Below are 16,612 nucleotides of genomic sequence, written 5' to 3' on the forward strand. Positions count from 1 at the left end.
ACTTTCAGTTAAAAAAACTTGTTTTTCTTCTATTTAATTCCTGTAGACTCCGAAGGTGTCGGTGTTCTTGTTTTAAATCGAAAAGCAATAGTGAAGGATATATACCCAAAGGGTAATATATATATATATAAAGGGTATATACCCAAAGAAGAGCATAAGAAGGTTTATTTATTATTCAAAAAATATTCTGTTTTTGCACTTTCTATTTATTTTGAATTTGTTATTTGTGCTTTTGTAATTTTTAGTAAAGTATTGTAAAAATTTGTATCATAAAATAAGCAAAATATTTGACAAGTATTTGACAAGTGTAATAGGTGCCGAGATTGTATACAATTCCCTAAAAATACAAAACACATCAATAAAATTAACAAACTATGAAAAATGTGAAAATGTTTGTTCAGTTCAGTGTGTATGTCTGGCTTAGCAGCAGAACATCCACTATAAAATTGAGCTAGCGAAGAACTTCCAGAGAGAAGTATAGATACAAAAAAGGCAATAGAAATTTTCAGCTTCTTATAGAGTACAAGACTTGTAAATGGAGGAACAAGAATTATTACAACTTAAGATGGCGGAAATAATAGTTCAAAAATATACTTTCTCTGACCCTTGAGTGAAAAATGCTTAGGTGCCATGCTATCCTCAATTGGGCCCTACTTGTTTGTTCTGATGTACAAGATATTACTGTGTATGGGGGTCTGGTTTACTAAAGGACAATAGTATCTATGACCTTTACAGTTTAATTAGTTTTTATTTCTTTTGACATTAGTAGACTTTTGGACCTTGAAGAAGGGATACTTATTGAACCTCCGAATGAGGAAATTCGCCTATTTCTTTTTGGCTCATCATTTTCCATCAAATCATAAGAGCTTTGGTTGTTTCTCTGTTTACTTAAAAAGCTTAAAATTTGTTCAAGAAACTAAGGCACTATACAACAAATTTGAACAATAAAACATGATATAAGAATACAAAATGTCATTAGGATTAAAATAAAGTATTGCTGCACTTCAATTTACATGGCAGTTTCTATAGGCTGGCTTTTAGATCTGACGCTCATACGGCCTATATCAGGCAAATGTGGCGTTGTTTGAGCATGCACTCTATTTAATGCAAGAGCATCTATGTCTGTTTCAAGCACTTGAGATCGGGTACTACCACGATGAGTCACTTTTTGATCTTCAAAGTCTGTTTCAAGTAATATTTGAGAGCGAGTGCGTAAACTTAGAGCAGGACTCTTGGCTCTTGTTGGTTCTGATATAAAAGATGCAACTGTTGGAGGGCGTTCTGGCTCAAGGGGAGGGAACGCTGACACTCTTTGAGGTACTACTGGAGGAGGTGGAAGAGTTAGTGGCAATGGAGATCGTACACGTGATCCTGCTTTAAATGAAGTCATCACAGATCTTTCTTCACTGTAAAGAGGTTCCTTCTGATCAAGAAAATCACTAGAATTTGCACGAACAGAATTGGCAACATTTGTATCGTCAAGGCTCCTATCTAAGCCTCGCCCAAAACTACTAGCAGATGAATAAACAGATGGGAGGGGAGGGACAGGTCGTCCCTGAATACGTGAATAATCGGACGGACCTATCGTTCTTAGAGTGCTGTAGTGTGGCTCAGAGGGTGTTGTTAAATGAGCCCTGCCATATTCAACACTTTTAGGATCAGGCAGACCTACCGAATGAACTTGTTTATATCTAACAGTATCAGCGTTCATGCTAATGTTCCTACTCTGATCTGTACTATCCCAATATTCACTTGTAGTTCTAGAAATGTTGTCAGAAGGGGTTTGGGGGTAGCGATACGACTCAAATTCCCCAGTTTTTTGATTATTTTCAAATGTTTGGTCAAAGTCGCGAAATGTGTTGTTCGTTTCATATATCTCGTAAGACTGAGTGTCATCTATCACTGATGTTGCTGCTTGAGATTTTTCCATTGAGTCTGAACTATTATCGGACATCGAGTAACGGTGGGCTGAAGATACCAGCTTTTGCTAAAAAGAAAACAAACAATCTAAAAAACACATATATAGAAAGAGAACTAAAAGTCACTCATGCTCTAATAGCAGAAAGTAATATAATTTTTTGCACTATTCTATGTTTATTGCCGTATTATGTACATCGAGTCCCAAAAATATGAGGAGGTAGTGATGTTCAGGTTTGTGCCAACCGACCCCCCCTGAAATTTTAACATTTGTATGTTGATATTTTACTTACCCTTGCTGGAAAGAAAGAACAGGCGTGTGTGCCTGGTCAGGACATAAACATATAAAATAAATTAAACAGTATAACTTTATGTCAAGAATGAATTTGTCAGGTAGAAATTATTGTCCAGGAAACATTTGAACTATGAGAACAATGAGTTGAAAAAGTTCAATTTGAGGATACCACCACCAAACCCTAGTTTGTAGATCAGGTCCTTATGAAGGGTTTAGTTTTTGGAGGTCCCACGGAATTTCAAGAGCCGAGAAAAAATAGCGTATCCATGGGGAAGGGGTCTAAGTCACGGTGGCTGGCGTTTACCCCCCCCCCCCCTGAAAAAAACCCACCCACAGAAAATCCCCCACCAGTGGAAAATAACCCCCCCCCCGGAATACACCCCCCGCGAAAAATAACCCCAGGGAAAATGCCCCCCCCCCCGTGGAAAAAAGGCTTTCCAAATTTAAGAATTTTATTTGAGTTTTGTTTTTTTTTTAACGTAGGAGGAAGGAATTTCGGCACTTGTGTATTATACGCCACTCACTCAAGTTTATGCTGTGTGAAACTATAGAACGAACCGGTTTCTTCGTTAGTTTCTTTCAGCTTAGCGCTAGACAAGACAAAGACAAGTGACAGAACAGATGGGAATCATAATTTGGGCTATATATCTGCACATAAGGGGAGGGGATAAAGTATTTGGACAGTTTGAAGTCAGAAAACAATTCTTACTTCATTATATGCAGAATAATTATACCTAACACATTTTGCATGCAGACCCGCTATACTTCCCCCCCCCTAATTTGCAAATATATAACCCAAATTTGTTTCTAAAGTAACTAAGAATCTAACGAAGAAACCGGTTTGTTCTCGAGTTTTACACATCGCAAACTTGACTGAGTGGCGTATAATACACAAAATCGATTACAAGCAGGTTTTTTCGTCAGTTTCTTCGTTACTTTAGAAACCATTCTAAAGGATTTGTTCTCATATTTTACACGGGGATATTTTCCGTGGGGAGGGGGGTAACCTCTGGGGGCGGGGAGGGGGATAACGCCTAAAACCCTAGGCCACAAAAAATTACGTGTCGAAGATGGGTGAGACTAGATTGATCATTCCCTCTATGGATCTTTAGAATAACATTTATGGAGAATGAACTTCTTTGGCAACCTCCGGCTTCAATCTTTCATAATGTTCAGGATGTTTCTTCGTCTGAGTTGAAGCAGCAATGGGCTCTGACTTTTACCTTAGCTGGGACGGTATGGCCTGGACAAAATACTGCCTATATAGTATAATACTAACCAAAGCAGATTCGTTGATCTCAGAGGTAAATTTTTCGTAAGCACTTTATGTTAGAAGTTTTTATGTTCCCTGTAAGAACTTGTTCACTGAAGATAGACAATCGATTTTATCAGAATACAATATTGTCAGGAATGCTTTGAATCCTTTTTTCAACAGAAAACATCTGGGAGGCCCTAACCCCCCCCCCCCCGCTGCATTTCTGTGGAATGCACACACACAGACACAAACACAAATTTAGGGTTTTCACTTATCTGTGAATTAAAGCCCGCACCAATGGGGTCTATTCACAAACTTTAGGGGAGGAGGCGTACCAAATTCATTTATCAAACTAGTGGAGAAGGGGGGGGGGATAAATTTGTCGTTTTTTCCGGCTGTACAAATGAAAATACCAATGAAATACAAAAACATCAATGACCACACTCTAAATAAAGAAGTATTTTTCAAAGTCTTGGTCGGTGGGAGAGGGGTACATTATCTAAATTGAAAACCTGTAATCAATAGCGTCAATTGGAGGGAGGGGGAGGGTTTAATAAATAGCGTCAATTGGGGGGGGGGGGTCAGTGCCTCCCCCTCCCTAGGTTTGGAAAATATCCCTTTTGGGGGAGTTTTCATTCAAAAATGACGCTTTTGTTGTTTTCTCTGGGGAAAATTATGAAAACGACGAATTTACCCCTTTTCCACGTAGATATTGAGAATGAATTTTTCACTCCCCTAAATTATATTGAAGTGACGCCATAGCGTGAAGTCAGTTTGCGTCTATTTAGTACGACGTGCAAATTGGTTCGTGTCCCCTCCAGCAGCCATTGTCCATCTTCCCGTCTACTTTTTAGCAAAAGCATGGGCATGTGACACCTAATTTGAAATGCAGTCATAGAAGAATTTTCAATGTGTATGATTAGAGGTAAAAGAAGAGAATACGGCTCTTCCAATAACACTTCCCTCCCCATCGCCAGATTTTCAGTAAAAAGACTGTCACGCTTTTTTTTAGAATTCTCTTCGAAATTTGCTGCAGGTGTGATTGTTCAATATCTCATTGGTCACATAAGTGATATTTTAAAGCACCTGAATATATTTGCACGTCTTAATTTTCTATGTGTTAACGTTAACCAAACTAATTAAATGTTTCTTAGTCCTACAAGTTTAGATAAATTCTTTTTGGTTGCAATATTACGAATAAAGTTTTTAAAACGAGATATCTGGTTTCTTTGGTTGAATGGAATTTTAGCTGGAAGAAGAAGAGTAAAATTGTATTGCTCAAGGGAGCAAGAGGCTCAAGTTTACTTTTACGCTTCCACAATTTGTTCACTGTTTCTATATTAAAAATTAGCCATTCTCACCAAAAATTTCTATGGTTTTATTAGGTTTAGCCATTTGTCTATAATTAATCTTTGAATAAACAGGTACTGCTAATATGGTATTTACTACTATTTTTTTTGGGGGTGATTTCTCATCAACGGTTGGATCATGATGCCAAATTAAGTCAATTAAAAAAAAACTTTTGCAGAGTCATATCTACTTTTACAGAGGGTCATATTTGACTCAGTAGCCCCCCCCCCCTTTCCTCCAATATTATACAAACAAAAGATAATATTGAAATAGTAACTGACATAATTTCTAAAAATCCACCGAATGGAAATAGATCGCTTGTCGTCGGTATCACAGCCGAATATTCTCCCACTAAACTACCGATGGCTAATATAGAATTGTTGAAAATTGGTACATATATTAATCGTTCAGGCACATTATCTGGATTCTGATGTTTTAAGAGGTTTGTTTTAATTAGGGGGGGGGGGAGGTTCAGTCTATAGTAATATTTAGTATATCATTGAAAAGGTATGCTTTCATGCTATGACACCCACTGGAAACCAAAATTTAAAAAACAATTAAAAAACCAATATTTATTCACCTTACGCGTAAATATGCCTGTTTATTCTTGGCCGTCAATAAACTTACAGTCAAAATTAGTTTATCTAATCTTAATAAATAATATACCAGCATAATTTTCTAATCATCATTATTAAACCAGTAATTTTGCCAGTATATCTAACTTGTCAAAAAGCCAAACTCTCGCTCTATCTAAATCCTGACACCCAACTAATAAATGTAAAGAACTCGAGGAGAAAAGTTAGAAAAATCGTGTTTATTAACCAGAAAATGACCATCAGTTCCAATGAACATTTGGAATAGTTTCTAAAATCTCTACATTATCATGCGCACTTGTCAAAGATAACAATACCGGGTGATTAATTAGATAAAATAACCATAAGAAGTGTTGGCCGCATTCACCACCCTTTGAGGGAATGATATTGTTGCTACTGCCACCAAATAATGGTTTTGAGGCAAAGTAAAGTAGTTATATGATTAAAGAACCTTTTAAGAACCAGAGGCGACTCTGAAAATCTAAAACACAGAAATTTTCCGAATTAAAATAGTATTTCACTTAAGAGGAAACAAAAAAGACTAGAATCCATTTTATTTTTATTTAACATAAATAGGCTTGGAGCTGTATAAGAACGTACACCGTTTGCGGCAGCTTGGGAGCTGCTCCTCCCTAAAACTCAAACTTCCTTGCTTTCTGGTCACTTCTTTATCAAATTATTAACTTTTTATAATTGACCCACCCCCATCCGTAATATTTTTCATACTTCGAGTACCTTCCACTAGAATGTTCATTTTTGCGTTCCTGGACATGAATGGCCAATTGAAGCAAGTTTAATTAAAATATTCTTAACTACTGCATATTTCGAAGCAACAGCAGAAACTGGTACAGATTTTATATTTCGGGGCAAAGTAATCTAGTACTAGCTTAAATAAATGATGTATTTAAAAAGTAAAAACATCGATTCGATGTCAGGATATACAGAATTAAATTAGCTTTAAGCAAAGCAGTGTATTTCGAGATATCTTAAGAATGCATCATCTTTTTTTTTAATATTTCCTTAGGTCACACCAATTCAAGCATGTTGACACGTCTCCTACTATCACATTTTAATCGGTGATAAAACAAAACATGGCTTAAAGAGAATCAGATCATTCAACTTCGATACCGAATAAACCGAAACAATGAAAACTAAAGCAACACTTTGGTGAACGGGACCGAAAAAGGATCAATGCAACTCTTTAAATTGTTCGGATAAATCTGTGATGCTTTTAGTTCCTTAGTACCGTCTACTTCATTTCATTTGACAAAACATACCTGCATTCCATTTCGTCTTGCATGCCCCAGTTCTGATAAACTAGCTGTTGACATAGCCAGAGACCGTCTCGAAGCTCGAATCGAATTACGTCTTTCCAGTCGCTCAGCAGCTCGATGTCGGGACTTCGATGCCCAAAATGCTAGGCAAAGTATCACCAATAGAAGGCCACCACCAGCTGTGGCAAGGGAAAATATTGTTATAAAATCTTCTGTCCAGCTCAAGGGGTCGACATATATTTTTGGATCTGAAAATGTTCCATGTTCATTAACCCTGTCAATCACTACACTGGATTCGAAAACTGAAGTTTTATTCCAAACAGTCAGAATTTTCTTTTTAATTTTTTTATAAAACAACTGAATCCGAGCGCAAGAACAAATTTAACGCACATTAATTACATTTCAATTCTCAGTTCTATATCTACTGCGTAATTCTTTTTGGAAGCCTTAGTAAAATGATTTGAAGGACAGTATCTTGGCGTCTAAAAGACACAAGATTGAGTACAATAATAGCCAGTGAAAACAGAAGAAAAAATATATACAAATATTTCGGTTGAGAACTTCGCTCAACCTTCTTCAGTGCGGAACAATAATAATAATAATAAAAATGCAGATAAAAGTCGAAAGGGCAATAAAAAACCGAACCTGAAAACAAATGCTAAAACCAAAGTAAATTTCATCTTAGAGTTTTTTGAGATCTTTTTTTTTTGTCATGATTACCCACCGTGGTCTCAGAAATTATTTACAAGAATGATAACCCGCTCTTTCATAATACGCATTGTGCGAGGGCCCAAATCAATTCATTAGTAAAGAGTATTATTTAGCACCTAATCAAGCAGTTTTATACATAAAGTAATTCCAGAAGAATCCAGCCTCGCACAAAAACCTTTTGCACATTAGTTTAGGATTGATAATTTTCAGCATTTTTTTCTAAAATTGAGCTAAAACATTTGGCATTATTAATTTGGGATTGAGAATTATCAACATTTATTTAGTTAACATTCAGCCCAAAACACTTGGAACATTAATTAAGGATTGATTATTACCAGCATTTATCCAGCAAAAATTTAGATAAAAAAATTTGACTTATTAATTTTGCATTGAGAATTGTCAGCATTTATTCAGCTAAACTTCAGCTAAAAACACTTCCGTCCATTAATTTAGGATTGAGCCTTATGAGCATTTATTTATCTAAAATTCAACTAAAAACATTTGGCACACTAATTTAGGAATGAGCATTATCAACATATATTTAGATTTTTTTTTTATCTAGCCGAACTTTGATCATTATATCAATTTCACGATTGCTTTAAACGTTCTGTAAATATCTTTAATCGCAATAATTGAATGTAGGTTAACTGTAAAACATTAAAACGTTCATCTTTAGAAGAAGGGATTAAGAAATAAAGAATATATGCAGCTATCATCAATGTTCTACGTAAATACTATTACTACTAATAACTCACTACAGCACCAAGCCACCTCAGGCCAACACAGCTACGCACGCTCCTCCTCCAACCTAATCTATTCAAGGCTTCCCTCTTTACAGCCTCCCAGGAAGTTCCCATTTCCTTTAAATCTTTATTTATGACATCATCCCAGCCCAGACGAGGACGACCTGCTTTCCATGTAGCCCCAAAAGGTTGGCCAAAAAGGACAATCTGTCATCCTTTATCCAAAGAACGTAGCCTAGCCATCTCAACCTTTCTTTCATTATAACCCTAGAAAGCGGAATTGAATCACATTTTTGTACAATCTACTGTTTGAAATACGGTTGAAATACTGGGTACCCAGAACAATCCGTAGGCAATTCCTCTGGAAAACATCTAGTAAATTTTCGTTTGCTTTTCGGAACACCCATGCTTCAGAGCCATATTTGACCACTGTCATCATTGTAGCTTCCAATATTCTAATCTTGGTTTGAAGACTTATCTTCCTATTCTTCTAAACTTTTTTTAACTGTGAAAAAACACCCTGAGCCTCAGCTATTCTACTTTTAACATTTTCACTGCTCCCACCGTCTTAACTAATAATACTACCAAGGTAAGTGAAGCTGTCAACCTTGTCGATCACTTCGTTACCCAATGTCACCCTTTCATCTTCACTTATTCCTAGCCTTAGTGACTTAGTCTTCTTAGCATTAATTTTCAAGCCTATTCTAGCACCCTGAACTCGCAAAATCATCAGCATAATCTAAGTCCAGGAGCGTTTTTCCTCCCCATTTAATTCCGTGGTCTCCAATTGCCTTTCCTGTGCTATTTAAGACGAAGTCCATCAAAATGATCCATATAAAGGGAGATAGAACACAACCCTGCTTAATTACTGATTTAATACAAAACCAGTTGCTAACCTCATTTCCTACCTTAACCGCAGCAGTATTATACTCGTATATAGCAAAAATCACTTTAATGTGTTTTTCTGGTATACTATATAAGGATAAGACCTTTGCTGACGCTCTTCTATCAACAGAATCGAAAGCTTGCTCATATTCGATAAAACTGAGGACCAAAGGTGTTTGACAACGAAGGGACTTCTCAATTATTACTTTAAGAGTGAAAACGTGGTCGACACATCCTCTACCTTTTCTAAAACCGTACTTTTCTTCCCTTAAAACTTTGTCTACAGCATCTCTCAGTCTAAAAAGTATTATATTACTAAGCAATTTGCTACCTACAGAGATCAGACTAATTACGATAATTACGACATTCACTCGCGTCAACTTTCTTATACAGTGGTTTAATTAAGGTTTTCTTAAAATCATTAGGTACTTCCTCTTTTTCAAAAATCATATTCATAATCTTCAGAAGCTTATTTCTAACCTCAGAGCCAGCATATTTAAGAAACTCATTTATCACACTATCAGCACCTGGAGCCTTATTATTTTTTAATCCTTTTAGTACTGTCACTAATTCTTCCTCACAAAACATATAACCCGAGTTATTTATCAGAAAATAATAACCAAAGAAAGGTGAAGTAAAAGGAACAGTTAAGAAAGAAGGTAAGGAAGAAAGAAACATAGGAAAAAAGATCAGTCTTAATTTATTTCTTACCAGCTTCACAAATAAAAGGAAGGAGCAGGTTGCATGAAGATGTGACAACTTTGTTATGAACAAACGTGGAACATTTCCCAATGAGATCCAAGTGTTGTGCCCAGACCTTTGTTCTGAATTCGTCGTAAAACTCCTGTCTCGATCGAATAAATGCTGAAACTTGATGATGTTTTGCCATTAAATAAGGCAAGGATCCTCTTTCCTCCTAAGAAAAACAAGCTATGAAAATATACTTTCATCATAAAGCTTCCAACAAAAAGAAAAATTTAGAAAAAATAGCAACTAAAAATTAAAATCCAATAATATTTCATCAAATTCATTTCTTTCTCGGGGAGTCTTTCTGCGAAACAAAGTTTCAGGGAAGGCTGGCTGAAGAGTTTATTCTTTACCTGTGAATTCGGGACTAGAAAAGGACTTCTCTGGCACAAAGCAATAGTTTTTGCTATGCTTATGGTACTCCATCATGACCCCCTCAGTAACAGGCCAATTTCATTCAACTTACGAATTATAGGCTGTTGTATGTTATCAAACAGTACATGGCAACGAACTGTAGTAAGGAGCGACCAGGTTCAATAGTAACTAAAACTCTTAAAAACAGAGTTTCGATACTAATGTATACATCAAAAGAATCAGATTTTTATGCTGATATTAATTTTTATGCTCATTAATTATCTTCGATTAATAAGTTTCATCAAATTTAGTCTTAATCATCAAAAGTTACGAGCCTGAGAAAATTTTCCTTATTTTGGAAAATAGGGGGAAACACCTCCTATACATAATAGTTCTTAACAAAAATCACATCATTACTTCTATCGTATCTGATAACCTACTGTAGAACTTTCTATCTCCTTTCTACGAAAATGTGGAACTTTGTATTTTTTGCCAGAAGATTGATCCCGGGTGGGTATTTTTTTTTTCCCAGGGGTGATCGTATCGACCCAGTGCTCCTAGAGTGTCGCGAAAGGGCTCATTCTAACGAAAATGAACAGTTCTAGTGCCCTTTTTATGTGACCAAAAAAAAATTGGACGGCACCTAGTCCCCCTCCCGTGCTATTTTTTCCCCGAAGTCAACAGATCAAATTTTGAGATAGCCATTTTGTTCAGCATAGTAAAAAAACCTAATAACTATGTCTTTGGGGGAATTACTCCATGACCTTTCCATGGAGAATTTAACATGGGGGAAGATAATCTCCATGAAGGGGATGCAGGATTTTCTAGCATTCTTAAAAAAAAACAAAAAAATAAATATGAAAAAGTTTTTTCAACTGGATGTAAGGAGCAGCATTAAAACAAAGCGAACATAAATTATTACGCATATGAGGAGGATCCCCTCCTCCTAAATATGTCGTTCTTTACGCTATAGTATGCTTTTTGTAATTCCAACAATTTATTCTATGACTTTTGTGATTCAGGGGGTCATTCTTAAAAAAATTGGGATAAAATTAAAGCTTTAGTGTAAAAAGCGAGGTATTAACGAAGGGCCGAACCCTTTCATACACGTAATAAAAATATACGAGTATAGAACCTCGTTACGCAAGTTAATTCGTAAGTTACGTATATTTATTACTAATAAAAACGTTCGTAAAAAAAGTAAAAGTTCTAGTTGCCTTTTTAAGTAACCAAAAACTTGGAGGGCAAATAGCCCTCCAACCCCACACCTTTTTTCTCAAACTCGTCCGATAAAAACTATGAGAAAGCCATTTAGCAAAAAAAAAAAAATTAATAAGCAAATTTCGCTTTACTTATTCATTTGCAGAGAGCCAAAATCAAAACATGCATTAATTCAAAAACTTTTTTTTATTTAAGAAATCAAATAAAAAAAAAAAAAACAAGTTTTTTCAACTGAAAGTAAGGAGCGACATTAAAACTTAACACGAAGAGAAATTTACTCCATATATGAAAGGGGTTATTCCCTCCTAAACACCCCGCTCTTTACGCTAAAGTTGTTTTTATTCTTTTAAAAAGTAGAGTTGTGAGAAAGGGTCAAACTTTAGCATAATGGCCTAACACATTATGGCCTAACAATGGCCTAACATATTATCTTGCAACAAGTGTTTTCCCGTTTGACGGAACGAAACTTATCTGCCTTTTACCTAAACGGTTATATTTAGCTAAATACCAAATAGTTTGACAAGTCTGGGGTCTACAAAATATTATCAACAGATTTCTAAGATAACACTAAACACTGTGTCCTTCTTTGGGTGAAAGATTATTTTTTTTTATTCACCAACATATCGACACAACTCGAACATCAAGTTTTACCCCGCTTCACAATATTTTACCCCTTCCCCAAAAGGCCGAAAATCTCTTTTAACCCCCCACCCCCTAAAAAGCAAAAGCTAAAGAAACATCATGGAACAGGGGGGAAGCAAATAACTCAATTATATGAGCTCTTAGTGTAAGCTTTTAAATAAGCCTTTAGTTTTTAATCTATCTATATATAGTTTATATATATAGTTTATTATATATTATTATATATTATACTATATATTATATATATAGTTTTTAGTGTAAGTTTTACCCCGCTTCACAATATTTTACCCCTTCCCCAAAAGGCCGAAAATCTCATTTAACCCCCCACCCCCTAAAAAGCAAACATGGAACAGGGGGGAAGCAAATAACTCAATTATATGAGCTCTTAGTGTAAGATTTTAAATAAGCCTTTAGTTTTTAATCTTTGGCTGATAATTTCTTTTGCCCCTCCCTCTCCCCCTAAAAAGGCAAAAGTAACCATATTTTTACATCACCAACTTTGGTGATTTTCAAAGTTAAAGGCACATCACAGAGCAGGGCAAAGCAAATAACTCTATTATATAAGATTTTAAATAAGCTTTTAGTTTTCACGCTTAGGTTGAAAATTTCTTTTGCCCCTCTAACCACCATCAAAAAAGCAAAATCAACCATGTCACCAACTTTGGTGATTTACGACATTAAAGAAACATCGTCAAACAGTTCGTGGTAACGGACTGAGTAACTTTTTGCGGGGGGGGGGGGGGTCTACGGGGGAATTTTCTATAAGGACGAAAGCTTCCAGGGGGTGAAATTGTCAAGGAAAATTATGCACGGGGGAATTTGTCAGAATTTCATTTAAATGTCTTTTAAAAAGACACTATTTTGAAGAATATTTCTTTTGCAACTAAAAAGCAAAAGTAGCCATACTTTTACGGTACTTACAGTGGTGATTCACCAAGGAAGGAGAACATTATGGAATAGGGGCCATGCAAACAGGTTAGGTATATAACCTTTCAATATATTAATCAAAACTATATCTTTATTAAGAAGAAAATACCTTGCAAAATTCTTTAGCCTGAGAGAAGTTCACTGGTACTCCAATATATATCAAACACAGATCTCCAACTTGAGTGTAGCCCGGGTCACACAACCCACTCAAAACAGTCATATTGTTCTCATAATAAGGTTGACTTTTGACCTCTAACAGTCCTTCTCGATCCTTGTAATCTCTGATTCTCCCTTCAACAGCAACAGTAGTGTTGTACCCCCACCAATTGTAAACAGCATCGATAGGGGAACGTAATACTTCCGCCCTATAGACAAAAAATTAATAACCATGTTAAGGATAATAACTAATGAACGTGTGGAAATCCTTACCTTATTCTGGAGAAAAAATTGAGAAAAAACAAAAAAACAAACAATCAGTACATTGAAGTCAAAAAGTTGCAGCTACTTTTTGTAGCTGCTACTTTTCATATGGCTTTTCATAGCCATGAAAAGCATTAGACTAGCAACGTTTGGCTAAAATCATCCCTTAAGGATTATTACTTGATGGCATGGTTTGAGGATGCGGGAGGGGGGAGGGTGAGCCCTAGATGATAAATCATAAATGCATATTGAACAATAAACGAGGTATGAATACACAAAGGTTACAATGGCCTACCCTTTTAACCAGCAAATAACATTGCCCACAAACAAAATATAGTTTTCCACCATCTAGTGCTTCAACATAAGCAATTAGGTTCAACGTGGGCTAAATAAAAAAGAATGAAAAACATAAAAAATAAAAAAAGAAATTGGAGAGCACTAAAACAAATGATAAAAAAATAAAAACAACAACAATAAACTAAAGAGCACAATACAACTAGTGTAGAACAAGTTGGTTCCAAGCGTGTGCTCCAAGTATGAAGCTTAGACCATTTGGCTTAAGCTTCCGGCAATCCTTAAAAAAAGACACCAGTTCCCAAGAACACACCCTCGTGTGGGATAACACCCTCATTTCTTTCATATGTCTATCTTTGTACAATTTATATTTTTTTCTGAAAAGCTAAAAAATGAACAGAGATTGAGTGTTTCACATTCTATCATATCGTATTACACAGTATCAGCGACATTTCGGTACTCCAGCACGTGTCTATTGGTGCAAATCATTTGCAAAAGTAGACAATCCATCAAGTCTACATTGATTTGTCAGAGATTTTTCTCATTATCTTCTTTATTTTGAACCAATATTAGTCTTACAGAAGAATAAACATTGGTCACTTCTAAGAAAACCCCCACCAGAATTGCTAAAACTCATGTCTGCTGTCTATCATAGTCTAGAATGCCTATACGAGTTTCAGAGGAGCAGTGTCTCAAGTACTCTTATTTTTTTATGTAGAGCTCTGACAACTAAGCATTGTGTATTTAACTTCAAACCATGATAAATATTTATAATCACTTCTGATTTTAATTGGTTGAGCTGCATATGAACTAGAAAAAATATCCCACCCCCAGAAAAAACAGCTCTAAATTAAATCTCTAATATAAAAATGTAACAATAATTGCAAATAATAACACGTAAATAGCAGTAAATAAACAAAACAAGAGCTAAGAGCTCATAAGGGACTTGTGACGAGGCAAGAAGAGCTAAGAGCCAAGAGCTCATATGGTATGGGCTCTAACAAAATTCTAAGAATCAATAGATTGATTTAAAAGGAAAATCAGAGGCTTTATGCCGGTCAGGATTTAAAATAAGAGCTCTGAGTCACGATACCCTTCTAAATATCAAAATTCATTAAGATCCGATCACTCACTCATAAGTTATAAATACCTAATTTTTTCTAACTTTTCCTATCCCTGTAGCCCCCCAGATGGTCGAATCTGGGAAAACGGCTTTATCAAGTCAATTTGTGCAGCTCCCTGACACGCCTACCAATTATCATCGTCGTAGCACGTCCAGAAGCACCAAACCAAACTCTCCAAATCATTGAACCCCTCCCCCCAAGTCCCCCAAAGAGAGCGAATCCTGTACGGTTACGTCAATCACGTATCAAGGACATTTGCTTATTCTATCCACCAAGCTTCATCCCAATACCTCCACTCCAAGTGTTTTCCAAGATTTCCCCCTCCAACTCTCCCCAATGTCAAAAGATCTGGTCAGGATTTGAAATAATAGCTCTGAGACATCAATTCCTTTTAAATATTAAATTTCATTAAGATCTGAAATACCCCAATTTTCACATTTTCCAAGAATTCCGGTTTAGCCCCTCCAACTCCCTTCCGGGGAGTTGGAGGGGACTTTTTTAGATCTGGTCACCCTTTCTTAAGTTACAAATACCTTAATTTTCAAAATTACCCCCCCCCCCCCCGTCTCCACCAAAGAGAGCAGATCCAGTCCGGTTATGCCAGTCACATATCTTAGACAGGTTTTTATTCTTCCCATCCAGTTTCATCCTGATCTCTCCGCTTTAAGTATTTTCTAAGATTGCAGGTCCCCCCAACTGCCCCCCCCAATGACGCTGGATCCGGTTGAGATTTAAAATAAGAGAACTGAGTTATAAGGTCCTTCTAAATATAGAGTTTCATAAAGATCCGATCACTCCTTCGTAAGTTAAAAATTACGTCATTTTTTTCTAATTTTTCAGAATTCCCCCAATAGAGCGGATCCGTCCCAATTATGTAAATCACATATCTAAGACTTCTGCTTATTTTTCTCACCAAGTTTCATCCCGATCCCTCCAACCAGATCCGGTCGGGATTTTAACAGAGAGCTTTGAGACACGATATCCTTCTCAATATCAAAATTTCATTAACATCCGATCACCCGTTCGTAAGTTAAAAATACATCATTTTTTTCTAATTTCCCCCCCCCCCCACTACCCCAAAGAGAGCGGAACCGTTCCAGTTATGTCAATCATGTATCTAAGGCTTGTGCTTATTTTTCCCACCAAGTTTCATCCAGACCCCTCCACTCTAAGTGTTCTCCAAGATTTTAGGTTTCCCCTCCCAACTCCCCCCCCCCCAATGTCACCAAATCCGGTCAGGATTTAAAGTGAGAGCTTTGAGACACAATATCCTTCTAAATCTCAAATTTCATGGAGATCCGATCACCCGTTCGTAAGTTAAAAATATATCATTTTTCTAATTTTTCAAACCCCCTCCCACTACCCCAAAGAGAGCAGATCCGTTCCAGTTATGTCAATCATGTATCTAGGACTTGTGCTTATTTTTCCCGGCAAGTTTCATCCCGATCCCTCCACTCTAAGTGTTTTCCAAGATTTTACGTTTCCCCGTCCTAACCCCCCCCCCCCCAATGTCACAAGATCACAAGATTTGATCTAACAGCTCTGAGACACGATATCCTTTCTAACATCAAATTTCATTAAGAGCTGATCAACCGTTCGTAAGTTGAAAATACTTCAATTTTTCTATTTTTTCTGAAGTAACGGGCCCCCCACTTCTCCCCCCCCCCAGATGGTCAAATCGGGAAAACAACTATTTCTAATTTAATCTGGTCCGGTCCCTTATACGCCTGCCAAATTTCATCGTCCTAGCTTAACTGGCAGTGCCTAAAGTAGCAAAACCGAGACCGACAGACAGACCGACAGAATTTCCGATTGCTATATGTCACTTGGTTAATACCAAATGCCATAAATTTTAAAAAA

General features: G+C 36.4%; 1 protein-coding gene across 1 annotated transcript; it reads right to left on the reverse strand.

Annotated features, from left to right (window-relative positions):
• Positions 1 to 867: 867 nt before the first annotated feature.
• Positions 868 to 13,295, reverse strand: LOC136029351 (protein bark beetle-like). Its single transcript, XM_065707653.1, has 4 exons — positions 13,024 to 13,295; positions 9,735 to 9,939; positions 6,688 to 6,932; positions 868 to 1,987 (listed from the first exon to the last, which is right to left on the reverse strand). The coding sequence occupies exons 1-4, from the start codon at positions 13,132 to 13,134 to the stop codon at positions 1,010 to 1,012; spliced, it is 1,539 nt and encodes a 512-aa protein (XP_065563725.1). The 5' UTR covers positions 13,135 to 13,295; the 3' UTR covers positions 868 to 1,009.
• Positions 13,296 to 16,612: the final 3,317 nt, after the last annotated feature.

Source organism: Artemia franciscana, chromosome 7 (assembly GCF_032884065.1).
Source record: "Artemia franciscana chromosome 7, ASM3288406v1, whole genome shotgun sequence".
In the NCBI taxonomy this organism is placed as follows: Eukaryota; Metazoa; Arthropoda; class Branchiopoda; order Anostraca; family Artemiidae; genus Artemia; species Artemia franciscana.